The sequence below is a fragment of the Aythya fuligula genome, chromosome 4, assembly GCF_009819795.1.
Source record: "Aythya fuligula isolate bAytFul2 chromosome 4, bAytFul2.pri, whole genome shotgun sequence".
NCBI lineage: Eukaryota > Metazoa > Chordata > Aves > Anseriformes > Anatidae > Aythya > Aythya fuligula.
This window is the reverse complement of record NC_045562.1, coordinates 64,827,812-64,855,556: the sequence shown is the minus strand read 5'-3', so window position 1 is coordinate 64,855,556 and position 27,745 is coordinate 64,827,812. Positions and strand designations below refer to the sequence as shown.

Genomic DNA, 27,745 nt, shown 5'->3' with positions numbered 1-27,745 from the left:
ACTATAAATGCTAACACTATAAAATAATTATGACATTAATTTTTAAAGATTAGTTACTATGCACTTCTGTCTTAAATACTGGCAATTACATTACAGCTAAAGGAAATTTTAGTCAGTGCATTAAATCCCTCCATCATTGTTTGTGCGTAACACGAAGTTTTTCTTTGTACTTGCTGATAAACATTTTTTTTTCTTCTAAATAAAAAGCTTTATAAGAGTTGAGTTTGAAACTTTTTAAACCACTTTGTTTTTGTCTGCCAGATAAAGAATGACCAAAAGGAATCATCCAGAATGATTCATCAATAATGAAATACTTATCAAAATGAATGAAAAACCCACTACAATTTTTTGTCACTATGTAGGAGTCCTTGTCCTGCCCTGCTTCTAATTAGTGACAAGAATTACAGCATTTTTGTTTTGAGTTCTGTACTTTTTTTTTTAAATGTCTTTCATTTTAAGCTGCTGCTGCAGAAGTGGTTTAGTATTCCACTCAGACCACAATAATTTCATCAGGTCTGTGGCAAAACTTTTAGCTCAGTGTGACTCGCACAGTGTCAGCGGAAAGCAAACCTTTCTTGCTTTGAATCTCTTCATTACCTGCCACCAAGATGCAAGATTATCTACATGAAGTACAGTGCAACAATATACAAAATGTTCTTCTGATGTGAGATTACTCCATGGTTATCAGATAACTTTCCCCCCCCCCCCTCAATTCTAATGACACTGATGCTCATAACAAATATGCCAGTGTTATAAAAAAAAGTATTCTCAGACTGCTGAGACCATTAATTTCTATGATTTTTATGATTATTATGCTGCATGAAGAATTGTTTTTCTTCTCGCATGTGTACGTGCTAGAAAAACTATGAAGTTCCTTACTATGAAGTAAGGAACATAGTGAGCATAACCTGCATGATTTTCTTCCAGTTTTTATCCTGTAATTGAGATTCACTTTACAACAATATATAAGGAATGCAATGATTTGGCCCTTATCTAGTCCTAAAACGGCAAGTTTTATCAGAATTACACAAATTATGTTTTTCCTTTGCTCTTAGAAGAAGGCAAATATTCATCATACCTAATGAATTTCAGCACCTCTATTTTTTCCACTGTGCAGTGCTCAACAACAGCTCCATTTCAACCACCCCAATGCCCCCAGCTGCACTATGAAGAACCCTGACCACCTCACACAGAGATCACTTAAAAAACTCGTGTTGGACATAGATGGAAAAAAACAAACAAACAACAGGAGCAGAGGCTTACAAAAGCAGTTTGAATTTCTATCATGAGCTATGAGTACTTCATGTTAAAAGCCAACCTTTTTTCACTTGCCATGTAGGCTCCTTCCAAATAAGAAGGCAGTATATTTATTGTTGTCAGTTTGTGGATAACAGCACTACTTTGCATTAAAATGTAGACTAAAACAGTCTGCATAAATTAAAAGCAGAGAACAACATGGGCAGTATAGGTGTAATAAACAGCAGAAAAATTAGGGAAAGAATTGTAGTGTATAAACAACAACTTAGAAGCTGTTCAAAGAACTGATCATTAATTTCAGTTCTTCTGCTCACTTGTTTTTTCATTTAAAACACAGTTGTGTTACAGGCTTTGTTACATTGGTCTTTTTGCTTTAATGTCTTTATAAAAACCTCACCACTAAAAATACCTTTTTGTTGTTGCTTCACTTCTTATTTTCTCTGTTTCTTTCCCTCTTATTTTTTTAAGGTTATACTACAAGCATTCAGCATTATCCAATGCAATTTGTATTGAAGAAAAATGAAACCTGACCTGCTTCAGATTTTGGTACCTGCATGTTCTAGAAGAAAGCCTCAACATTTTAAAATTCTACAATTGGTGTTTGCTACGGTAACTATTCAAGTGCAAAGGTCTAACAAAAACAGCGCTTGCATTAACCTAGCATCATTTTGGGTGTTTAAGATTTGTTCCTCTACACTTTTTCCACAACAATTTCTTGGTAAAAATGCTTTTTGATTACCCCCACACTTTGATCTCTACATTATGATAATATACGTTATATTTTCCTTGCCTCATACACACACACACAAGTCTGAGGCTTATATACTTTGAGAACATTTTTCTTCTCCTTTTTCTAAATCTAGCTCAAGTATTACAAGTGACTAACTATAAAAAAAGGAAAACAATATACAGCACTTACCTAAGGAGCCAAAACACATTGTCAAAAGAAGTTTCAGTGAAATTATGATCATCACGCAGGATTATTAGTACTTGCATCAGGTTGTCTTTGTCGAAGATCAGCAAAACAACAAATGAAAGCGTGTCAGATTTGTAACCCAGCTTCCTCTTCCCTCCCATGGTGACGACAGAGACCTACACACAACCCAGTTTTTCCCTACACTCTTTCTTGAGATTGCAGTCATAGCTGCCTCTGCTTCACAGCCCAGTTATCCCATCTGAAATCAGAACATTTCTTCTAGAAGATCCCCTCATGCCATAACTGGTTACCTTTCCTCACGGGCAGTCTCTCTCTCTCTCTCTCTCTCATTTATTTATTTCTTTATTGTATGACACGCAGAGCTGATTTTCAATACCTGAACAATTCCATTTCAGTTTAGCATGGCACTTCTGCAACCCTTCATTTTATGAAGATTAAGCTTCTTTAGGTACTCTGTTCCCATGCTTGTTAGCCTCTTCCATCCAAATAGAGTAATTTTATCCAAAGCCAAAGAAACCATGTTTATACATACGTTACATTGATACCAAGTATTACTCCTGTATTTCTTTATTACATGTTTTGTTGTCATGTTGCTGAAATCTTGCCTATTTTTCCTTCCTGTTATCTTTACAGCAGCATAGCCCCATTGTGGGGAGCATTGGAAGAAGGCTGACTTCAGATACCGCGCTCGCAATGGGCCCAACACCACACACCACCAGCAGGAGATGATGTAGGACTCTACACTGTGCATGCCACATGCCCTACTATTAGCACTGCGGTGCTGCTGCCTTAATGCATTATCAGTGTCATATATATTACCTAAGGCCTGGCTGGGGAAGATTGGTTATATAAAATAAGGTACAGTTATGTCATTAAGTTAACGACCATGCTGATGAAACTCATCTCCCTCCAATTATTAAAAATAAAATCTTTAAATACAGATACCTGTATGGTGCTTAATGTTTTCCAGCACTGATTTTTGTCTCCAATCCAGAATCATTTATACAGTCTGGCTAGAAATGGGGAAGGCAAAACATATCCAGTCTTATTCCCTTGACAGAAGATGTTGCAAATGCATAAATAGCAGGCCACACAAAATTGTTCCACAAACATGTTCAGTTGTATTACATCAAAATTGCAGTGACAGAAGTTTTAAAAAAAGATGACTAAAATAGAACATGAATTGGTTAAATTAAGGACTTGACACAAACCCGTCTTACCCACGAAAAGTTCTAGTGCTAACATCTGGCTTTAGCAGCAGCAGGCACGTGTCCAGAACAGCAGAACTCCAATTTGTAATGAAGACACAGCCACATTTAAAGCCTGAAGCACTGTTCTCATTTGTCAGCAACAAAACATGATGCATGTCTGCCTGCTTCCCAGCATCTGCCTTACTGAAGTAGTTTCCAGTGTCATGTACATTGCCAGGTTAAACACAAAACCACCCCCAAGATAACAGCAAAGATAAACATGCCACAAAGACAGTGAATTTTAGGACTTTGCTGTAGGCTATCCCCATCTGATGCTATCCAGCTGGCTACCCTAGTGAGGGCAAAATAAGTATCTTTAAATTGAAGTGATTTAAAGGATATATTAAATAAATTGTACTTAAAGATATTATTTAATTCCATTATCTGTATTAGTATTGACATTCACATTATCTTTAGCATAGACTAAGTCAAGTACACACGTAAACCCACAGGAGAAGTTAGCTTTTATTGTATATAAATATGTACATTTCTCCATTTAGTGTTGAGGTACAGAGCTTGGCAGCTCTAACAGGCAGAATACTTTGTCTAGAGACCAGGTGAAACTTTCCTAGCAGCACTGATAGCGGTTTATATTTACTCTGAAAGATGCTCTAGTTCTAATCTAAAGCATCTACTGTCAGAGATGAAATGAACTAGCACACAGAAAAAGGGATTGGGAAACAAGTTTATTTTTAGCCCGGATTAGTTCACTGTACCAGTTTACAACACAACTGCAAAAACTCTCATTGTGGTACTACTGAGTGGGTAGCAAAATATGGTGAGAAAATTTCTTAAGCCAGCTGGGCTGCCAGGGAAGTGCATCGCATCAAATGATTGTGTGGGTCAGGAAGATATCTACTATAGAAAGATTATTTGCAGCTTGCTTTCTTCATCTGAAACTTGCTAAACCTTTGAAAATGCATCCACACATTTGGACTCTGTAAATGTGTAGCTTCCTGGTGTGCTGGGACTGTTTGCTCAGCACAGAGACACTGCATTCTCGGGGAGGCAGGGACAGTTACAGCCGGTCTCTTCCTCATACTTTGTGCAAATCCATCTCCCCAAAACTTTAACCCACGGTGTTCAGAGAACACCAGTAGAAGCATAATGAAAAGACATTTAAACTGTCTGAATCTAAGGAGGATCTAAGCCCCCTCTCCCTTACTTACACATCTCATTTGTTAGAAATCTTGCAATGAGTATTGATGTCAGCAGCACTTTCAGGTATCGCTAGGAAACTTTATTAAACTGCATCAGCTTCGAGGAGATTGCGTGTGAAACTCAAGGTCTGTAGGCCTGCTGCAGTAGAAAAAGAAGATGGAGCAAAACCCATTCACATCCATTTGTTATGGAAACTTAACTTGAAATTTTGATACTTGAAACAAAGCTATGAGGTACTAAGTTAAACATGCTTCATTAAAAACGTTTAAAAAAATGTTCAAATTCACATTTGCCCTTTCAGCCTCTTCTTCAAATCATAATGCTTTTGAAAGTTGCAGATGTGCCAAAAGAAAGTTCTGAAAATGGTAAAGTGTCTTTTATTATTCCTAACTCATGATTCCTCCTCTAACTCAAGCACACCATGCAAAGCACTTGGTCTTTTTATTCAGTACCCAACTTCAGCAAAACAGACCTCATACCTTCTCATGACAGTCAGCAGAGCTTTATATGATACATCCACAATATTAATTTTGTCCAGCTATGACCCAAACAAAAGAAAAAATCAAACTTAATTTGATATAATCTCTAGGGTTTTTCTTTAAGCATTTATTAGCATAGAAATAAAGCCCACCCAGTCTGTTTTTCAACAAAGACTAATAAATTACATCTGAGTAGAAAAATGGCTCCACAGCACACACAGACCAACAAAACAAATATGCCAATCGTGCATACCACAATTAATTTTCAAATAAATTTTAGAGTGAAAGTCATTCTTTTGCCTGACCTCATGATTAGAGAAGTGATCTGCAATCATTTCCCTTAAAAGAGTATAATTCTTACACAACAAAAAATTGCTCAGGGTAGTGGTATCAATACATTCATGAAGAATACCTTCTCAAGCAATGTAAATGCTATCTTGAAAGAGGAACCATTTCATTTAGCTTTAATTTAGGTTTGCGTCTGGCTTAATGTAAAGTAAGGTCTATAAATGGACTTTTCCTAGGAAATAAAAAACTAACAAAGAGGCATTTCTCTTGTGAGCCCACGTAACCAGTATGTACTTTAGTGGATGTAACTGCAATTATTTGAGATAGAACAGGGCAATGGGAAGAAAAACACAATTTAACAAACTTGATCATGTGCTGGCAAACAGGCAAAACCTGATATCTTTGACATTTGGAAGTAGTTTTCTTCTACTTCTATGTGACAGTTGTGTTTTTGCTGCCTGAGCCATATCGGATGCTGAGCAATGCTAAAGCCTGGAGACATGAAAAGGCAGCCTCATGCACTGGGAGAGGGGCTAAAACAGGGTTTACTGAGAGTCACTCTTTATTCCCAAAGTAGAACTGTAGCACCTCAGAAGCACGTTCAGGCTCCTACCCCTCAAAATTGCACAAAATGATGGAACAAATACAGTTGCCTTCCCAGACTGAATAAACTGGTCTCTCACAAGATCCAGAACAGAAGCATCCTGCAGACTTTGCAGCCAGGAGCTGCGACCAAGACAATGTGTTTTCAGAAGATGCTAGACTTCAGACTTGTCATATGAGTCTCATTCTTCACGTGTTCTCCTTTCTCAACATCCAGGTACCTTGCTATGCCCTCTGAACTCTTCCACTCTGTGACTGCTACTTCCCTAACTCCACCTGGAATTAAAACAAAGATTACTTACCACAGCACAAACATGCTGCTTGCATGCACTTTTTCCTCTGCTTGTGATATTATATTCACCCTCTTTTCCTTCCTAGCTACGGTTTGAAGCGCTAGGTGAGCACTGAATGCTTTGATTTCTACTTAGTTTTGATGTAGCACTGCAATATCTCCTCTCCCTGTCCTGTTGCATGTGAGGAAAGAAAAAGGATGAATAGTTGGATCATTTGGTTTATGGTCCCTCTACAGAGATTTGAATGGCTGCAGGCTTCCATTCGAGCTGAGATTTCTTATGAAGAAGAATGTATCAAATATGCAGCAACATCTTCTGGAGGAACGCCATGCTTTTAACAGACCACCTTCCTGGATGTCTCCAGTGGAATACAGGATTCTACTCTGGCAAATTATTCCCTGATGGCTAATTGCACTCAAATAACTCCAGATAAAATATTCCAATGTTGTCCCATGCCTGCCTCCTCCCCCCATTAAACCAGATAGTCGGCACAAATTGAAGTTAACAAACAAACAAAACCGATAAATTAGCTGGTGATGAGGTATTCTTTTTAAAGTTTTTGCAGGATTTGTTCTAACAGAGCCTCCTAGAAATATAAAAACCTGGGAAAGCAGTGCCCAGAGCTAGCAGTTGTAGCATCCTATACTTCTTGCAGAGCAGGTACTTTTTGGGCAGGATTTCCCTTGTCCATGGAAGAAACAGCTCAATTTTTATAATCTACCTGCACGGGTTGCTGTTACCAGCACGTGCATTAGTCAACACCATTCCAGCCACAAAAATATGAAATCATACTGCTGTGTGACCTACACAGTACACCCATTGTAATACACAGTTACTCAACGTAGGGATCGAGAAAAGATTACCAAGCAAAGTGACTCAGCCAAACATATTTCATTTTCCAGGTACATATACAAAACAAAATGAAAATAGCTGCCATCATGCTTTACTGCATCCTAGTTATAGTGTACCTGCCCTAGGGGCTTAATGTTGCAGAAAAATGCCTTTCCCTGCAGCAGGGCAGGTTAAACTGGTGTATCACAAAATATTTATAGCCAGGTGTGAAAAATAACCAATAGAAAATATGACAAAGCCTCTCTTCACCCAGGAACTGAAAAGTGGCAGTTTTTGTGGTGGTTTTAATGAGATGCCATCAGTTAGCATAAACAGGCTGTCTCTGTGGAAAAGCTGACCACCAGTGTAGCTCTTCCAGCAGAGCTATTTCACAACAGCTGTACTTTACAGTCTCCTTTGTTCTTGAGCTGTGTCTCCACATGGAGGAAATTATTGCTGAACAGCTGAGTTACATCAGAACAATTACCAGAGCAAAACATAATTTTTACATGATTCTAGATCTGGAATTATTAATTGACTAAAAGGCACCTTTTTTTTTCCCCTTTATATCCTCTGTATTTTCTCTTTCAGTTTCACGTCTAGTTTCACGTCTGCTGGTCAGAACTAGTTTTGTTCAGCATTATACGTACCAAGGATAATTCATCTCTATCACTTCAGTAAAGTCACCGACTTGATTCTCACCTCAGCCACATGCATTTTCATGGTGAACAAGTAAAATAAGTGGAGATACCCAGTGGCACATGAACAGAATCAGATTCTACAGCTTCACGTCGTTTAGAGCTAAGAAAAATGCAACTTTTCTTTTTGAACCCGAAACCATAACAGCTATTAGGAAAGCCAGCCACTGTCTGTGTTTCCTTTAGCTGCTGCTCGGTCAGACCTGCTCAGAATTTACAGTTCCTGCCAGTTTCTCTCTAAACACAGCCCTTCATAACTAACTAGAACTTGATGCTAGTGTAACATTTCCTGTTACTACTGTGCATGTTCTTTGATCCTGAGAAGTATGGAAGTTCACAGTGCCATAAAAACAGTGCTCCTGCTTCAGGGTACGTAATGAATTAGTTAGGAGCCATGTGGCAATTCATCTTCTATCCCCAGACTAGTTCCAGTTTACCCAGAACACAAGACTGATGGGAGAGCATGAAGCAAACCTAGTCAATTTTAATGACCTTAGTGCAGAGGAATATTCAACTCCAGTTTACAGGGAAGCAGAAGCTTTGTAGTTGTTGCCCGAAAGACAAAGTAGCTCAAAAACATGACAGTCATATAGAACAGACTGACATTCGGCAAATGTCTGCTTTGTGACTTGGAAGTCATCTCCTCTAACAATAAAAACCCTGAGAAAAGACTCTTGAAACTCCCACAGTAAGAAAGAAAACTCCAGACTAGTGGACTAATACAATTTTGACAGTATCCACAATGAAACATGATAGAAGCAGTCACTTTTAAACTGCCCACAGCAAATATGAAAGTGTTCAAGAATGCTTGCACTGAAACATTAAGGTCATTTTTGTATTTTCAAATTGAATACATTTCAGAAAACACGCGTTGTAAGTGATTAACCAACAAAAATACCCACAACACAGGCCAACAGTTTAATTAAATTTAGAGTTTATTCCAAAATGGCTATTCCTTTCATTAACAGCAGTAGAATGTTTTCCAAGACCATCACGCATGTCTTTAAACAGAAGCTGGAAGCTATTACATATTCAGTCCTGAAATATAACATCAAACTTTATTGATCTTGAAAGTATACAAAGAAAGTTCTTATTTCCTTTGGGTGAACAGTCACTATGAATTCTTGTGATATGTTTCTACTGTTGGAGAATCCTGTAAGACACAGAAAAGGTGGTAATTTATTCAAGCAGCAGCTTTACTCAAATGTACATATTACTCTATCTTAAAAGTTTTAACTCATCTGTCACATAAAAGCTAGTGTCTGAGCAGGTTCTCCTTAAGGCATAAGTAGCATGGGACCTAAGATGCACTTATGCATATTATTAAAATATACATTTGCTTTTTGCATATTGACTTATACCATGCAAGCAACTCCACAGTCATGCATTTTTCTTCATCGTGATTAAATAGCAAGCAAGTTCCTAGCTGCAAGTCAAGTAGAGCTCTGAACTTCCAGCTAGCCCAGGCCAAAATGTCTGCAAGCTTTTTACAAGGCACATATATGGTGGTAAGCGATAGTAAGGAGAATGTCCAAGCAACTAACTGGAATGAGAAATGAAGTCACTCACAGAACTTAACCAGAGTGTCAGCCCTAACTTGAATCCTATCCACACACAGTCCTTCAGGCTGATTACACCGGTGGGTTTTTAATTCCAGCTGTCTGTTTTTCCAGAGCATAGGCTTAAATTTAAGTTAACACAACTCATCAGTATCTAACAAAGTCAAGGTGTCACAAATATGATTTCACAGAGTAGCCACTTGTATCTGGACAGATAAAAGCTTGAAATTTTCTGGAGTTGACATTTCCAGGCAAAAAAAGCCATCAGTGATTGCAGGGAGTCTTTGCTAAATGCTACTGCTTGCAGGCACTTTGTCACACAGATGAAGAGATCTTTAATCTTGCAAATACAGAAATATTTTCAATCAGACAACTTATCAAGCTTCAACAGTAATACAGACACCAACCACCTTGCTTCACCTACCTTTGCTTGGATTTTGTGCAGTCTTCCACTTCCACCGCTTCAAAGTGTTTATGTCCCAGGTGCCAGTGAGTGATCGCTCTTCCACTGACTTCACTGATCCTAATCCCTTCAGCAAAGACTGCGAGTAAAGAAACACAATTTGCTGAGACTAGCTTAACACCCACTGGTCTAGTACACAGTTAGTCCAGAGCAGAACTTCATCTATAGCACTAATCTGCCAAGGAGAGCAGTAGAGACTTCAAAAGTCTGCTAGGTCCCACAACACAAAGGCAACTACAGACTCACCAGGCTGCAACTAAGAAGCTGAGATGCTGAGAACCTCCTCTGCGTTGTAGCAGAGTTCTGAGTTTACTAAACTCTCAAGAACTGAAATTCTTACTGAACTTGTAAAAACAAAATGGAGAACACTACACCTTGTTCCACCTGTTATTGTCATCAAAATCAATTTCATGTTTTAAAATATACACCTGCCATGTATTATAAACCAATCTACCTCTGCATGAAAGACTGGACAAACAAGAAACTCAAAATACACAGTATGACAGAAGTGATGAAAGTTTCATTAACCCGCAGAAATAAAATATAGAGGAAAAATATTTGCTTTCTTTAATTCTGTCCACATTTATTTAACTGTAAGTACAACTTGCCATAACCAAAGAAACAGCCAAATAGACTCACCCTCTGCTAAGGAAGTGTTATACAGCCAAGAGCTCAATGGAACCAGTCCTACAGACATTTATGCAGATCATACTGTACCTATGGCAATTTCATATGAAGTAAGAGCTTCTATGGTGCAAAGCTGATTAAAAATAAGACCTGCTTTCCTCTGAGCCTACATTTACAGTAGTAACTGTATCATCTCAACCTTTCATACAGATCATACAGTATCATATCCACCTTTCATGGTGTCTGTAGCACCCAGGACATTTCATGGTACAACCTGTTCTCTCTGGAACAAAACCACCTTCAGTGTTGTTCAACCCAGAAGGATTAGATTTACCTTCAAATTCACTGTTACAGGTTGAGACAGCACAGGATCCTCTCCAACTTCATACAGGTGCCTAATTCTTAGCAGGACACGACTGAAGTCTGCATCATCTTGTTTACCTTTAAGAGAAAACAAAATACAAGCATTTTCTTATATTGAAAAATAAAAACAGTTTTCAAGCATTTTTTGAGTTTTACACTCTCAGGGGTTGAACTTAATTCACATTTTGGAAGATTAGCTAGAGCATTAACAACAAGAAGTACTCAGTTCATTCCCATCGTTAACAGAACATAACACTAACTCATACAGGAGACATATTTTCGTAATTGAGTAGAGCAATCATAGGGCATAATTAACTGTCTTGATAAAGGATTTTAACACTTTGAATAAATAAATATATTATTCACAGAAGACAGAAAAACAGAAAGCCAGCTTTTTGAAATATAACATCCAGCTACTATTTTGGACCTACCCATGCGAATGCTGCGGACCTGCTCTGCATGATTAGAGCTGTATCTCCACCCTGGAATGCTCAGGGTCTGGACATGAAGATTGGGTGGGACAGTTACAGGAGAACTGTGGACTGATTTCTGCTGAAGTTGTCTGGGTAGCTCTGGTTTATCTCCTCCATGCAAAAAGAAACAAAAAAGGACGTCAAACATCCATCACACACACACTGCTGGCTACAGTACTGTGCAAGGGTAAAGAGATTTTTGCTTTTTCTGCCAAGGCAGATCCAAAGCAGATGCTAGACTTTCTCCTCTGAGGCCTTCTGAGATACAAAGCAGAAAGCAGAATGATTTTAACTGCTGGGGAAGCTTCCAACAAAGCAGATTTCACTGCACCCTGAAGTTGCTATTCCACTACCAGGCTTCAGTTTTAGTTAACAAGTCAAACAAATATTTTTAAAAGAATGACTTGAAAAAGGTCATTAAAGACTCAGCATTCAGGAAGCTGATGTATGATCTACTACCTATTTTGCACTAATTCCCTGTGTGGACGTTTTGTTCTCATTAGATGCTTTAAAATTTATTCTCCTCCAGGAGTAAGAGATAATTACATAATGAGAAACATTTCATAGATTTGGACAACATCCATATTTGAAATTAATGCAATGTAATTAACAGTCTCTCAATCTGCCTTCTAACTCACTGTATACTAACTTCATCACACAGGAGGCTTGAAGTCTGCATTTACAAACTTAACAGCACAAATCAAAGCAAAACAAGCAAGTCATTCAGAGGCTAAAGATAGCACAGAGGATGGAAGGAGTTACCTGAAAATTGTCCAAACATTACAATTGGCCTGTGTTCTAAAGCCTGCTGGCTTGTCCGATACAAAACAGTAGTGGCAGATTTGGTTCCTAAAATAAGCCAAAACACAGGATGAACCACTGAAGAGTCATTCAAAGTGAGGTTGAAATTCAGGTCCCACTGAAGGTTGTTCCACAATCTTCTGTGAAGCATCACCTGTATTGATAAGGTAAGTATCACAACAGTTACCAGCCATTTTTTCTCCTTGGGAGAAAAAAAAAAACACCAACCAACACACATGCCTATTTGTTACCTCCATTTGTCCATTCCCTTGACTTGAGACACCATGAGCTCGTTCTGCAAGCAGAGTCAGCCTTGTAGCATTGTCTTCGATGTAGGCAGTCTGGACCATAGGATAATAGTTCTGAAAACACATAGTAAGTCACACAGTGTTGATATTAACCTAGGTAAAAGTAATGGAGAATGAAGATAAAAACTGGATTGAGTTTGGATTATGCCTTGTCACTTACCCGAGCTGCTGTGTTATTCACATATGTCTTGAATGGTCTTTTCTGAATCTGATATCCATTGTCATCAGTGTAGAGTAGCTGTCCAGTGCTCAAATTTGTGCTGGTTCTTAGAATTGCCTCACGATTTACTTCCAAAGGCCCAACACTGTATTCTTGCTCTATCCTATGGCAAAGCAGCTTCCCATCATAGCCTTCTGGTACCAAATACAGCCTGGTATACATGGCATATATATAATACTGGGCAGTAATGTTACTGTAAGAAGGAGAAAAAGGATATGCACAGTTTATCAAGTGGAGCACTAGACCAGTTATGTCAAGACTTACAAATCTTTCATGATGTTATCTCACACACAGAACAACTTTGTTGCCTGTCTTCAACCTATGTAATTATTGAAATTATTTTCAGTTTAGTTTTCAAATATACAGATATTCAGCTGAAATAAATGATTACTTGACAATTTTCTTTAGTGTTGCAAGTATAAAAAGAATTGTTAATTTGACTAGAAAAGCTCTGTATTTCTTCAACATGAACAATTAAGTTTAGAAACAATTGACTCCCTAAGCAACACACATACTACAAGAATACTCATAGTTCTACCTATGTATTTTTTTTCAATCCCACAACATTCATTTTGATGGAAAAAATCCTGTTTTCAAGCAGTGTTTCTCAGCTACATTCCTTGTACAATGTAACTTAAAGCAAAAGGCTTTAATCAAATAACCAGATTTAAAAGAAGGTGAGGACGTTATAGATGGGTATGACTTTAACACAGAAAAGTCACTAGCTCATTAAGGAGCCTGAGTGTCCTTGTGTAGGACTCTCTTTGTCTTAAATTTCCTTATAAAAAAGATTTCTACAGGTAGGAAAATGAACCATTATGTCCAAATTCCACTCTTATAGAAGACATAAGCTGCGAATTTCATTGCACTGAATGAAAACAGGATTCCAGCAGGAACTACATTATGAAACAAACTGCAAACGTAACTGAGCAATCTTCCCCTTCCTCCCCCCAGTAATATGATTTATCTAAAGGAAGCACTTTCTCAGCATTAGCATGTATCTGCTAAGCATAGCTCTGTTACCTAAAGCTTTCACAGAACACAGACTCCACTGTTCAGGAGGAATTACACAGAGCTACTCTCACATGCACCTACAGATGATTAAACATTCAAGCAAAATGAATCTGTAATGGTGCTGCACCTGTAGAAATATTGCCGTATCTCTGTCACTAAGTTGCCAAAAACTATTTCCATTTCCACTGCTTTTGATACTGGAACAGCAGAAGAATTTGGGGCAAATAAGTAGTTATCTGAAATGGGTCCTTTCATCACGTCTCCATTCACGTGGTACTCAAGGAACTCCTGGGTCAGCTGGACAGTCTGGTTAGTCTCCCTGCGAATCCACAGAGGAAAAAAGTTGTATTACCTATAAGCACATTTTGTACATAACAGATGCAAAGCTGGAATGAGGTTTGGAATGTAAAAAAATAAAAATCTGTTTCCTCAAAGTAACAGATTTGACAAAACTTACGAAATGAGAACAGCAGAGAACTAAAGTGCTCCCTGCTAAGACAGCTGTCAGTGTGTAAATAAAATGAGCTTCATCCATTTTATACTTCTGTAAAACAGAAGCATGTTAAAAGAGAAACAATGCTTACATTACCTCATATTTTGAAGTACAAAGGAGAGTTGCTACAAGATCAAAAATGACCCATTCTATAACAATAAGGTACAGCATGACATAATAATGAATAATGAGATTATTTTGTCTGATTCTGTAGCTATACAGAACCATATTTAACAGTGATTTCAGTATTTAGCAACGGTAACAAGAACACACAGGCAACAGGGTAAAAGTCACACACTTGGTACATACTTTGTCTCATTTTTCTCCCCCAAAGCCTACAGTTAAATTATTTAGGACCTCATTTAACACTCTTTGAAAAGTCACATGTAGGTAATTTAAGATGCTACTGCCATCAGCTTTGCTCCTCTATTGGAGCCTTGCTGGCAAAACAGAAAAAAATCACTTGGTCTGGCATACAAATGTAAACTGCCAACAGTTTTAGCTAGTGTTAATATAGCAACCTATGAACTGTAATAATTGAGGATCAAAACACATCCAAGTTTTCCTATTACTCCTGGGGGCACTTCCAGCTCTAATGCTCCACTCTTTTCTACTACTCCAAAACAAACTTGCTGAAACCCAAACATTCTGGGCTTGCCTGAAGCTGTATAATGAAAATGAATACCCCATTTCTCCTACATGCTGAATTCCAGCTCTTGCTGCCTGACAGAACAGGGTGAAGAAAAATGGAATTTGAATTCAGATTTTTGTTCGCCTTTATTATATTCCTTAAGGATTCCTCAAGAGATCTGGAGACAGATATAGAAAATACTTCAGGGCTCTTGGCTCACGCCCATCTATGTTTTTTAGAGCTGATTTCTAACTATACTAGACAATGATTTCTCACTCACAGGAGGCAGAGTTACTAACAATACCACAAAGGTGAAAGAGGTCTTGCAGTCAAGAGGTCAGATCTTCCAGCACTACATAGCTGAGAATCTGAATCCTGAGGAGGCAAAAAGCAGCAGAGCCCCACTGAAGCTCAAGAAATGAGTCAATTCACATTAGCTAAGAAAGACAAGCTGCAAAATGCATATCTCACCTCCATCTTGATTGCTCTTCCATATTATTTGCCTAATTAAGTAGAATTTGCCAAAATACTTCCTTTCAAAAAATTTTTGTAGCTTCCTGTCATAGAAACAGTGATACAGGGCTTGCAAGACACTAATGAGTAGTAAGCTCTTGCTCTATCACTCATCTGCTCATTGGGCAAGCGGTGTGTATGTGATTACTTATCTTTATTATTCAGTCATACCTCTCTTTAGTTTAAAAGTAAATGAGATTCTTCTGATCTACTAGTTAAGTGTGATCTATCACACTATCTCATGCTGACTGCATGGTTAAACAGGGCAACAACATCACAAAAAACAGTATGGAATCATGTCCACGATAGTGTCCTCCTTTCTACAGAAAACGTGAGCTGCAGAGAAAAAAAATAATTATAACGAACCCTTTGTTAGTGAAGTCTCAGAATTAATGCACATGATAGAGTACTTCGACTTCTTTTTTTACAAAAAGGTTTTACAGAATCTGAAATGTTATTAAAAAAGCAGGCAATCTCACCTGTCTGTAATGCTATGCATTAGATTATTGCTTCGGTCAAACATGATCTGGTAGCAGTCGTTAACCACAGGAAGCAGATCTGGGCTTTGTTGAACCCCACGTGTTGAATCTTTCCGCTGGTATTTAACCGATTTTCCAATAAATACAGATCGTTTGCCATTCGAGGGCTTAACAATATATTTTTTGTAGCTCAAACCACTTATTTCAACTAGAATATACAGGTCATAGGTAGAATGGGACTCTGCTGAACTTTGAATCTGGAAGTTAACAAACACAACAATGCTCCATTACAGAAAATTAATTAGCAAGGCAACTGACCCCACATGTTGTAAGCCCTAAATTATGAAAATTAACTAGTGCTAGAAAAATACATTTCTAAACATGTCAGTCTTACACTTCCTAATTATAATGCAGATCCATGCTTCTTTTAATTAGGAGTTAAGTGACCTCAGATTAAGCTTTGCCACAGTACTGAAGGGAAGAGGGTTGCTAAGCGAAGTCCAAGTTGGATCTTATTTTAATGGGAACATGGGGTCACAGATCTTGATTTAAGATCCTATTGCAAAATGCATATAGAAGCAGAAATAACCACAAATAAATCTAATCAGTTAAGTGACATAACAGACTGAAACATAAAGGAAGTGACACTTGTGAATGCGAGAAAATTGGTGGCAAGAGAACAAAGCAACCAGGCACACCCTCACCTTAAGCAAGACGTAAAGAGAGGGAGGTGGAAGCATGTGCCATACTTTTGTGTAAAGAGAACACCAGTGCTATTGAATATCAGAATACCTTATACAATTTAATAAAATCACTTTTTAAATTACACATATCCTTCCCATTAATATTATATAATTTGTTACTATCTATTTGGTGAAAGAAAGTGAACTCCATAAATACCGTACAGATTACATAGACACCTGGGTTAGTTACCACTAACCAGAAATTAAAGTTGTCTTTATCTTCACACTGCAGATTGGCCTATGGCCACTTACTCATACCGCAGACCTCCTGTCCTTAGTACCAAGAGGGCCTACCTCCTATTCTCTGCCTTCCCTACACAGCTCCTGTGTGTGGTACAGAAGGGGCAGAGTATTTGCCAAGCCTCGTTTCCCTAAATCTATACTTGTATCAAGGTTCTAAGCTAAAGATTTCTCTCCCAAGGGAAAGGAATATATGATGTCAGTGAACATGTGAGCAGCACATACTAGAAGAAAAAGATCCCAAACCCCCTTCTCTTTACTGGTAAATAGATTTCATTTAGCCTTAAGTGACCATCCATGTGCACATATATGTAACTTCTAGCAAAAAAAGAACATAGACCAACTCTGGAACAGAAAACTTTCAAATAAAAAATGACAGCTTGACTTCAGGGCATCCTAAATCCTGAAATAAATGCTTTAAAATACATTTCTGTCTCCCACTTGTATGTTACAAGGCTAAAATAATTAAGATGACAGGAATTCCAGGAGGTTAAGTGGCTGAAAGGTAAGCATGACCATGCACTAACCCAAGAGGCTGATGTCTTATACCATCACTATGTGCATATGCAGAAACACCAGACAGCTGTTGTGTATCACCACCTGACGACAGCGTGCCTTGGCGAATGTGGGTAGTAATAAGCCATGGCATTAATATTCGCAACTCTGTCAACTCTGTCCAGCCAGCAGAAGTTGCTTAGCTACCAGGCATCTTGGGGACACAGGGGAGCATCTAGAAGTGTGTGCAGCCTCTTCAGGCCTTTATGTGCAGGAGGCATTCCTACAGGTTTATCAAGCCATTGATGGTGACGTGCTCTCCAAAGAGATACTCCTGAGAAAGTCTAGTGCTAGCTTTCACTTTGAGGTCATCTTCTTCCCTCCTGGGGAACAACTGGCCTTGTCTTGGAGCTTGACTTTGATATAGACTGAGGTGGGTCTCCTTGGCAGCTAATCGTCCCGTTCCTTTTTGGCTTCTAAGACTTACACTTTTAAAATCTTTCCTCCTTCCCCAGGCTAGTTGTATAAACACACCTGTCAATTGGAGGACAGGGTCGGGGCTTACACCAAAAGGGCTTTATTGGAATCTTTTTTTTTTTTTTTTTTTTTAAATAAAAAGCAAAGAGAAGTGCAGCGTGGTAGACAGTAAACATGCAAAGGACAAACCAAACTGACAAGAATAGCAGGAAGCCCTGTTGGACGTTAAGGGTAAAAGAACTCTAGTTGAGAGCACAGGCAAGAAAAAAAACAACATTTAAAGGATGCCTAGGAAACCCCAACTGGAAGTAATCCTTGTTTTCACTGTAATATTATATGTTACCATATAGCATCAAGTCAGTGAGAACTGGCAAGTGAGAGAAAAGCAACAGAAAGAAAAAAAATTGTGAAGTACCTGTGCTGGTACAAAGTTTCCCAGTTCATCATACACATTCATTGATGAGTGGCTGACAGAGACAGTGACAAAGGTGGCGATGTTCCATGCCAGTGGATTATAGACAATAATATACTGGTCAATATCCGTAGTACCTTTGGGTACACAAAGGAACAAGAAGAGCTATCAGTCACTACAGCTACTTTTCAACATCACATTTTAGAAATATATAGTTAAGAGATCTAACTACAACCATCTTACAACATTTTAGTGTAAAACCCTGCAGTAAAACTTTATGATTGAAAGTAGTAGTACATTTTACAGTACTTCATAAAAAAACTTCTGCTTTTTTCCTCCCTATTATTTACCCAATAAAAGATACCCTGTGTTCAGCCAATGACACTTGAGTTGAATGTAAAATCATTTAGTGAAAACAAGTGGCTTACCACAACTCAATGTCATGCAGTATTAACTTTATGAGTTATACAGAAGATCAAATGAGAGGCGTAATCTAAAAACAACCCTGCAAAAAAACAAATTAGTCTGCTGTGCAGCCTATAGCACTGTTCACATTTGACAATTTAAAAAAAATTCTGAAATCAGGGAAAAAAAAGAAGCAATACAGTCTTTAGAAGACTCCTGAAAATTCTTCTACATTTTTACACTTGCTGACAGCATGCCATAGCAAGAACCTTTAGCTGTGATTGATTTTTACTGCATAGGATTATGCTGTGCAATAAGCTTTGTTTAATAATCAGACTGATCAGCCCCTCTTTCACCCCTCTGTTATATGGCTGAGGTCTGAATCTAGGAGCCAGGTTTGATATAGGCAGAGCTCTGACCCAGTGCCAAACAGCTAAAAGGTCCTGTTTTCAGTTACTTGAGATCTGAGAGCTCAAAAATTCATGTGAGTTTCCTCAGGCCCAGCAGTTCTCATAAGGCAAGCAGGATTTTCCAGCACTGGTTCAGTGGTGAACAGCATGTTGACTCTCTCCAAGGAGAGCACGTTAACTTTCATAAGGTACCCTGGAAATTGGAAAAGCTGGGTTAAAAGTACCTGGTTTTCCTGAGTCTTTACTGTAAACAGAAGAATAGACGTCTCCATTTTTCTTAGCGTTGTTCATGTCAAAGATTAGGGAAGCCATTAGCTTCTTTACGTTGAACATTCCGTACATTAAATTATCCATGTACATGTTCTTCACCTTGGGAGACTCTGTGCCTGTTATGCCATCATGGTGCTGGACCTTACATTTAAGAGTAGTTTCAAAGGTTACAATGCGACTGGTTTGCCTCCCCCCCAACCTTCCTTATATTTTTATTAAAAAAAAAAAAAAAAAAAGCACAATCCAGTAACAGTCATTTCATTTAAAAAAAAGGTATTGCAGCCATATTCACCCATTCACTTTTTGCCTATTCCAAATTGCTATTTGCAATATATTGCTATCAGAATTAAATGGCCTTAGATGGCCAAAGACAAGACACACAGATTTCCATCTACACATGCTTGTTTTTTAATATTTATAAATTTCTAAGCTACGTATTTAGAGGAAAAAAATGCAAATTAAAAAATAAAAACCAACTATACAGCATAAATACCATAGAAAGACAGGTTTTTCATTTGCTACTAATATCTGGTCAATAAGTTAACTGACAAAATATTTATTACCAGCAAAACGACTATGGTCTGTAAATGCTTAATGGCATGAGGCTGATCACTTAACTGCTTAACTTGAAGGAATAAATCTGTCTTTTCTCTTCTAATTTGCACAAACAGAGATTATTAGCAACTTTGAGTGGGTTCAGGTTTTTATTGTAACCACTTTTTAAACAATAGAACTGAGAAAAGGACTCTCATATGCTTAAAGTTTGGAACCATGTACCCTTCCCCCAGTAGAAGAAAACATTTGCCAGCAACTGTATCTTGAATTTGTGGCTAAGGGGCTGAAGTCTCATTTCATGATAGTTGTTTGCTAAATCACAAATTGCTACAAAGGAAAATTATTGCTAAAAATATAAAAGCAACATGGAGAGACTCCAACTGGAATGCAAAAGAAAAGTTTTGCCTTTAGACAAAAAATAGTTTTTATTAAAAATATAAAAAAATAATCAAACTTTACCTCTGAAACTGCCCATCTCAGACTCTGAAGTTGCTTTAGGGCTCCACATTTGCAAATAGAACTTTCTGGGTGTTGCCGGACATACTGTGTGAAAAAGGACTCTCCAGCATAAAGTAGTGAACTTGCTCTCCTTGCAACTCCTTTTAACGTGCTTCGAGAAGTATAAAACCCAGTCCATGCTTGAAATGGCTCTAAGAGTTGAAGAGACCCAATACATGCCAAAAAAAGCATTTCAGTTATTGCTTGTTAGACTAGTACCATACAGCTTCTTACTTAAAAACTGCTGTGAATTATACACATCAGCCACCAAAGGGAATAGTCTTCCCCCTTTGGAAGAGTACAGCCTTTCCTACAGGCCTAGCAACATGACTGTTGATACAAAGCCATTATCCTCATAACCTCATTACATAACTACATTAACTTTCTGCAGAAATTTTCTTCTTCGTGGACCTGCACAAAACACCTTTTAAGTTTCACTGAAGCACTTTATGTTATTAGTTAATAAAGAAAGTAGATTATAATCTTTGGTTATTGCTTGAAATAAATCCTCTATACTCCCAACTTTAGTCAGATGAAAGGGCTGATCTTAAATTTAACATCCTCAAAATGGACTAGAAACAGCGATGCAGTGATGTGATGGTATGACCGCCTACTACTACAGTGCTTCAAACTACACCAAAATATGCCCTCAAGTGGTCAGTGGAAAGTATTTCAGTGGTTCATTTCTGCTAACGTGTTCCAGTATCCCATAGAGTAAACTAGAAAAACAAGATATACGTTTTTAAACCCTCCAAATCTTAGTCATTTTTTTAATGGATAAACCACTGCTGAATTGTTTTTCCAGAAAGAAGTTGCAGACAGTGCTTTCTAAAGTGAATACATACAACTAACAGTCTGCCATCACCCCATAATTAAAAGCAACAATTAGAAAATAGGACCTTTTGGTCAAAAACTGTAGGACATTCTTTTGGGCCTGAAAAAATGTAAGGAATTGAAGGAGTTTTCAAGGTTACAAGCAAGTGTTGCACATGCGCAGCAGCATGGTACAATGAAGAGTATAAAAAGGAAACACTTCTCTGGGACTTAAAACTTGAGTTTCCAAGGAATATTTCAGAAGTGACACTGAGCCCAATAAGTGACTCATAATAAATGGCATAGAAAGAATGAGAGAGGATTAATCATCAAGAAGCAAAACAGTATGTGGGAGAAAGTGCACTCAAATCTATCCTGCAATTGCAAGACACAGTAAAATGTTTGGGGAAGAGATTGCATCTATGTGGGGAAGAGATTGCATCTATGTGTGGGCACCCACCTGGAACATGATGGGTGCTGCTGTTATGCAAGCTAGCGACAAGTGACTACTGCCTCTATGTTATGTCAAAAGATACAGGTAAGAGCCCAGACGTGAAAGGATATTAGCAGTTAGAGCTGGCAATGCATTTATCGGCAAATTGTTAGACATGACATGATCCCTGGGGGGAGGCGAGTGAGTCAGGGATCAGTCCATGCAGTGATTCATAGGAAGCAATGGTTATTTTTATTCACCTAAAAGTTAGACTTCCTACAGAATATTGGATATATACGCTAAATTTAGGTCATAATAGTCCAAGATATACATCCAGTGTCAAGAATGTGATGAAACAGTGCTAGCTACGGTTATATAAAAAGGTATTTTAATGATAACTTTATCCCTGCAATGAAACAAACTAATGAGTTTCAAAACTGAGAAGCTGCTGTTGTCTTTTCTCTATGCATACTTTGATATGTGAGGTCTAAACAAAAAAAGATTCAAGGGTAAGTTTATGGAGAAAGCGATTGAAGGGATGTTGGGTATGGCATGCCTGCCTTCATATACTCCCAGCTCTGTCTGAAGAGCTGATACCGTGCAGTAAGCAACAAGCAAGCAACAAGAAACTTCAATGAATAAGCTGCATTGTACTAGTGGACTTCAGAAATACAGTGTATATTTTTCCTTTTTGAGGCTTCACTTAAAATGCATTTTCTTCCAGAACTTAAATCAGTTTTCTTTAATGAAAAAGACTTTCTCTTAGAGATAAGACAACTTGGGGGGGGGGGGAAATCTACCATAGTGTTTTGCTTTGTCCAGTAACATGCTTTTAGATGAATCCACTGGTCACTCTAACCTATTATGCTTTACTTGATATCAAAAATAATAATAAAAAAATTTTTTTGAGCTCAAAGACTGTATTCCTTTCATGTTATAATAAACCCAAAGGTATGTGCCAAGCATTAATAGACACTTAGTCCATGTGACCAGATTCCATATAGTTTTCCTGGAAATGCATGGAGTCCTCCGCATCAACTGTTTCACTTTGATCCACCCATATTACACTACACAAACACAGAAGGAACCAGGAATTTCAGATTTCCTGGTTCAGATTACCTTGCTTCTCCCTTCCTTACCCGACTCACTTCTCCTTCAGACATTCACAGATTACTCTGTGTCACTGCTCTGATCTCTGCTCTAATTTGTGCACAAACCAGTTTTTTAAAACAGTAATAATAGGCCATTGCTCTGTTTGGTCACGCAGCCAACTGTTTCAAGGTATCTTTTGGTTTATTGGTTTCCTTTCAGTTCCCTGGATCCTGAAACACCTCTGTGTGCTATCACAGATCACCTCAGGGAAAGAGGCGGAGAGGTCTAACACACATTTAATACTGCAGAATGCCTAGGAGACTACAGGTATTTGTGCATGCTGATGTGTGGGAAGAAGAGAAAACAATTATTTCCAAGTTTTACGTCTAAACATTAGCCAAATTACTAAAAAAAAAATCTCTTCAAAAAAATTCTCTTCCTCCAGCCATTTCTTCTAGCTATCCCAAAGAAATATTCCAACCAGTGCCCTACCATCTTTCTTGTACCACTAACATTGGATCAATTTTTGGATCAATTGTTTGGATCAATTTTATTGAATCTGATAGTGTAAATAAGTATAAGAATGTATTTTTGCTCTTTTCGCTCTCATTTTTTCAATTGCCCTTTATTAATTATATACACTTGGGACAGGTATTACATAGTTTATAACTTAATTACCTGTTGAATATGGAAGAAAGTCTTGAGAATCCCTGATTTCCCATGTGAGATTTTTGCTATGAACTGCTTGGAAGTAATCACTGACAGTGGCATACTGGACGGTCACTCCAAACTCGTCAGAATGCTTGTTAATGTAATCCAGCAACAGGTCCATGTTGGAGTACTGAACAGATGCATTAAAGAACTGTTTGTCACAGCCCTGAAATTCAGAAAACAGAACAGTAAAATAACTTCAGGTCATGTAATCTAGAAGGATTTTTTTTTTTTTTTAAACAGTATATGCTGAAGTGGTATTTCTTCTATCTTTACTGCCCATATAGAAGTTTATTTTATTTTTTGTTACAAAAACATCACGCAGGGGTAGGGTCACTTGCACAGATCAGCTGATAACCAGCTGACCAGCTCCCTCCAGATAAGGAGAAGTGTGTTGATGCACCACATTGTGCAAGAACGTAAAATTTTGTGGCAGCAATTGGGAAATGCATGCATATATGCATAGAAAAGAGGCCTTTGCTTCTTTTTACACTACATTTCTAACACCAGAAAACAAGGAAGTTCTATCAGCGTTCTTAAAAGTCGAAAATAAGCTTTAGGAAGTGGTATGGAGATAATGTAAAACAAAACTCTGTGGAAAGTGAACCTTGCAGTACAAACATCACGCTGTGTTGCTGATCCCCTGTCTCAGCGATAAACTACAGTGCCTCTGATGTTCATCCTATTTTTATGTGATGTAATATACTGTGTATGTAGTAAAGCCTCATTTGTGAGTATGCTTGCGCAACCTCTGCCTTCTATAGAAGGAATCTCAATACATAGATCTGCATGTACACCTGAACAGGAAAATGAGTTACTCAGCCATGGCATGTATGTTCTTGAATAACAGTGTTCCAGTATAGGCATCTATCTGAAGCACAGTGACACATTAAGAAACCCTCCTCTCCCCTCCAAAAAAGGGCTTAACAGGAGCTTAACTGACATCAGCTTAATGCATCCTCATCTTCATGTCTCTGTGTTTCAGACAGAAATGTTGCACAAGAGGTCAACTCTTTGTGCTACAAAACAATCTGATCTCATTTTCAAAATAAAGATGCTCTCAGTGATTTGTCTTCAAAAATGAGAAGCTGTTTGAAAGAAGATGTCCAAGGAGTCTCTATTTTCCCTGCAATCCCATCTTTTACCCCAAACTTTTACCTAAACAAGCTCAGTAACTTTAACCTGGTGACTTAACTCATTAATGAATTTTGCTTCATGGAACAGCCTTGCAGAACAAGGAAATCCAGGAGAACCTGCTGCATTTGGTCATCGCATCCACTCATTACGTGAGCAAGGCTTTACATAGGAATGCTATGCATTACTGTACTACTAGTTTAAACACAAGGGCCAAATGGGATCTCAAGAATCAGTTCCAGTCCTTAAGACAACCCCTTCCCCCCCACCTACATCTTTCTATAGTCTCTAGAGAGGCAGGTTTGAAAGTTTACACTGCACCACAGCCCAGTGGCACCTCCTGCACAAACATGCTCTTCAGATCACAAACACACACTTGCTTGTCCATATCATCATCACAGAACTGCCAATAGTCTAGATGTGAGGTCTGACCTGAAATGGGAAGGTCTGGACTTTTAACTGGAGGAAAAAAACAAACAAAAAATCCACATCCAAGTACTTCAAACTGTAAGTATGAAAAAAAAATAAGCTTAGCTACAGAGGTATCCAAATGTCTATTTCTTTCCACTTTCTCACAAATCGCTCTGAATGGGTAGCAAACTTTAATAAGCTTTAAACAGAGTAATAATCACAAAGCAATGCAAGTCAGGAAATCAGAGACCGAAATTTTCTTACATTATTGCAAAACTGCAGGTTTGGACTAAGACAACTGGAATTTAAATGCACCATTCCAGACTCCCTCCTTCCCATTCTAGCATAACTGTCCCTGCACCACTGCTCCAGAGTGTTATAGCCCACTTCTCTTCCCCTCCCACAGCCCCAACCTACAACGAAACCAGAAAATAACAAAAATCCAGCACAATATAAGTAACAGTGTCACAGATACAGGAGAGAAACAACAATGACTCAGAAAACTGCATTCATCAGAAAACGTTTGCTCTTTGTGACAACAGATATTCTGGTAAAATAGCTGCCTTGAGAACATGCATTTTAATTGTAATTATGAGACCTAGAGCATCTAACAAAATTCAAAAACAGGCTGTATATTCAGTTTGGGCAAAGTTTTTCTTTTCTAACGACTTAAAGCTAGCTTAAAACATGCCAGTGTGGTTTGTACATGGAGAATGTAATTAACATAGCAGATTGCTGAAAAAAACATTTGGATGACCCAGCTGGGATATGCTTCTGTTTTTAACTAAAATACAAAGATTGTATGAAAAAAAAAAAAAACCATATCGTTTCAAAGATACTTTGTCTACCTAATACTTAGTACGTTTTCCAGTCACACAAACATATTTGTTAACACAGAATTATGTTGTGCTAAGCAGTAATGTAAAGATATCATTGAAATTGACAATATAAGGTAGGGAAAGAGGATGCAGTATTGTAGTATGTAGCTTGGCAAGAGGATATCTTTACAATTCTGTTACATCTCTTTCTATATATAGGGTGGAAGACTTGCTAGACAATTGGCAGACTGTACAAGAAAGCTCCAGTTTTCAAAAAATATTCACTAGTCAGACATGTAGGCCCCACTTATTAGAAAAATACTTTACAGTCATGTGGTTTAAACTTGCATTTGGGCAGTATAGCAAAGAAGCAACTACCTACTGGTCATTCTGCAGGTGTACTTGGCATTTCTTGAGCAAACACGGATGATGATACACTTACCCATGGCCACAAAACATCACTTGTTCGGAACCAGGCCGCTCTCTCCTTAATGTTTGCCACCATGGCCTGTGCATAAGGGTGGATGTTGGTATCTGTAACAGGGAGACTCATGTTTGGATAAACACCGTCTTTTGGTGGATCTGGGAATACTGCAAATCCATTCCAATAAAACCCTGATCTAAGTAGAAAAAGAAAGCAATAGGCTATAAACAGGATTTATTCAACTAACTGGGAGAAACACATCGAAAGGTGCTGGGATAAAATGCAGACACACAGGAAATAAAAGAAAGAAATTCAGTTTCTATTCATTGCCAATGTTCATGTTTTAGTGTTCATTTGGCAGTCTGGTAGGGGGAAGGCTGTCCATTTTATTTTTGCACCATTCATCTTCCTAAGTCCCTGCTGCTTACTGGCACAGAACAAAGAAATCACAGAAGAAACCAGCAAGCTCTGTAACAATGAAGATGCCACCCCAAGTAGACTTTGTTTACATGGTGTGGATTACTGGATAAGACAGAGAAAGAAATAAAGTTTTTAGTTCACAGGTCTCAGAGTTTTTGCACATAGTAAATGGAAAATCTGAGCCTCTTCAGTTTATACACTGATGATGTACACAATCTCAGCCCAATATAATGCTGAAAATCTCCCATAGACAATCAATTAGCAATAGCCAAGTCCCTGCTGAGCTTCCTGGAGTTTTTAAATCTCAACTTTTCAGGCAGAGAAACAAAAATCCCAGTCCTGCTTTGGATATTTTCTGTTTATAGTAACTGATTTGTTTCACATTTTTATTCATTTTTTGATAGGAACTGACACAATATATACGTAGATGAAAGTTATACCCATGTTCTAAGCCTCCTGGTGGTAGAAAATATTAAAGTCTGAGAATATTTTGAAGCATTTCTAATGCCTGTCAGTAGAAAGTGTCACTTCTGAGGATTCAATTGTTAGGTAATGAACAAACTTTACGTATTACGGTAGGTAGTGGAAGGGTGCTTAATAACCCTGATTCAGATCTACAGAGTCTAGACACGTCCTTGACCTACCGCACATCTGTGAAGCAACGCAGAAGAATACTATTGAAAGAAAACAGGCAAAGAAAGCGCTTAAGCTCTGACCATATAAACTCTCAGAAGCAATCAATATTTCTGCCTATTTCAGAAATCTTCAGACCTGTTTGAAAAAGGTAGTTGTGATGGGGTACAGTAGCTGTACTGATCCATGACATGGGTGAAGATCTGCTGACTTTCAGATAAAGAAGGAGAGCCCTGCCATACGAACTGAAGTCTCTGGAAAACAAGAAGAATAAGAAACCATTACCCCAATGACAAGCACAAAAGTACTATTTTGGAAGCCTCCAGACTGTCAGCTACCTGAAAACATTTAGATGGGAAAAGATTATCAGAAGCTCATAGAAGTAGAAAGGAAGAATCACGATACACTGCGAGCTTAGGGTGGTAGGTCCTGGCTTCATTGGATTCAACAGGAATCCTGTTTTCTTCAGGGACGCTTGAGTTTCATGCAACATTCATAAAATTTTTGCCTAATGCCCAACTCATACCAGTGAAATCCCTTTATTAGCACATAATTTAAGGCATACAATTGACAAACCAGGATCCAACATTGTGTTATGAAAATAAAAATC

At 38.1% G+C, this 27,745-nt stretch overlaps 1 protein-coding gene across 1 annotated transcript in view; it reads right to left on the bottom strand.

The window, feature by feature from the left end:
* Positions 1-8,714: 8,714 nt before the first annotated feature.
* The window catches only part of MAN2B2 (mannosidase alpha class 2B member 2), a 29,084-nt gene continuing 10,053 nt past the window's right edge, over positions 8,715-27,745 (bottom strand). The window contains exons 5-19 of the mRNA XM_032186929.1: positions 27,274-27,389; positions 26,101-26,278; positions 23,263-23,461; positions 20,208-20,398; positions 19,148-19,334; positions 18,112-18,245; positions 15,742-15,998; positions 13,753-13,944; positions 12,552-12,804; positions 12,335-12,445; positions 12,045-12,237; positions 11,241-11,393; positions 10,781-10,887; positions 9,781-9,898; positions 8,715-8,950 (exon numbers count right to left, since the gene is read on the bottom strand). Coding sequence (XP_032042820.1) covers positions 8,856-8,950; positions 9,781-9,898; positions 10,781-10,887; positions 11,241-11,393; positions 12,045-12,237; positions 12,335-12,445; positions 12,552-12,804; positions 13,753-13,944; positions 15,742-15,998; positions 18,112-18,245; positions 19,148-19,334; positions 20,208-20,398; positions 23,263-23,461; positions 26,101-26,278; positions 27,274-27,389 — 2,484 coding nt within the window. The 3' untranslated portion in view covers positions 8,715-8,855. The remainder of the gene's footprint in view (positions 8,951-9,780; positions 9,899-10,780; positions 10,888-11,240; positions 11,394-12,044; positions 12,238-12,334; positions 12,446-12,551; positions 12,805-13,752; positions 13,945-15,741; positions 15,999-18,111; positions 18,246-19,147; positions 19,335-20,207; positions 20,399-23,262; positions 23,462-26,100; positions 26,279-27,273; positions 27,390-27,745) is intronic.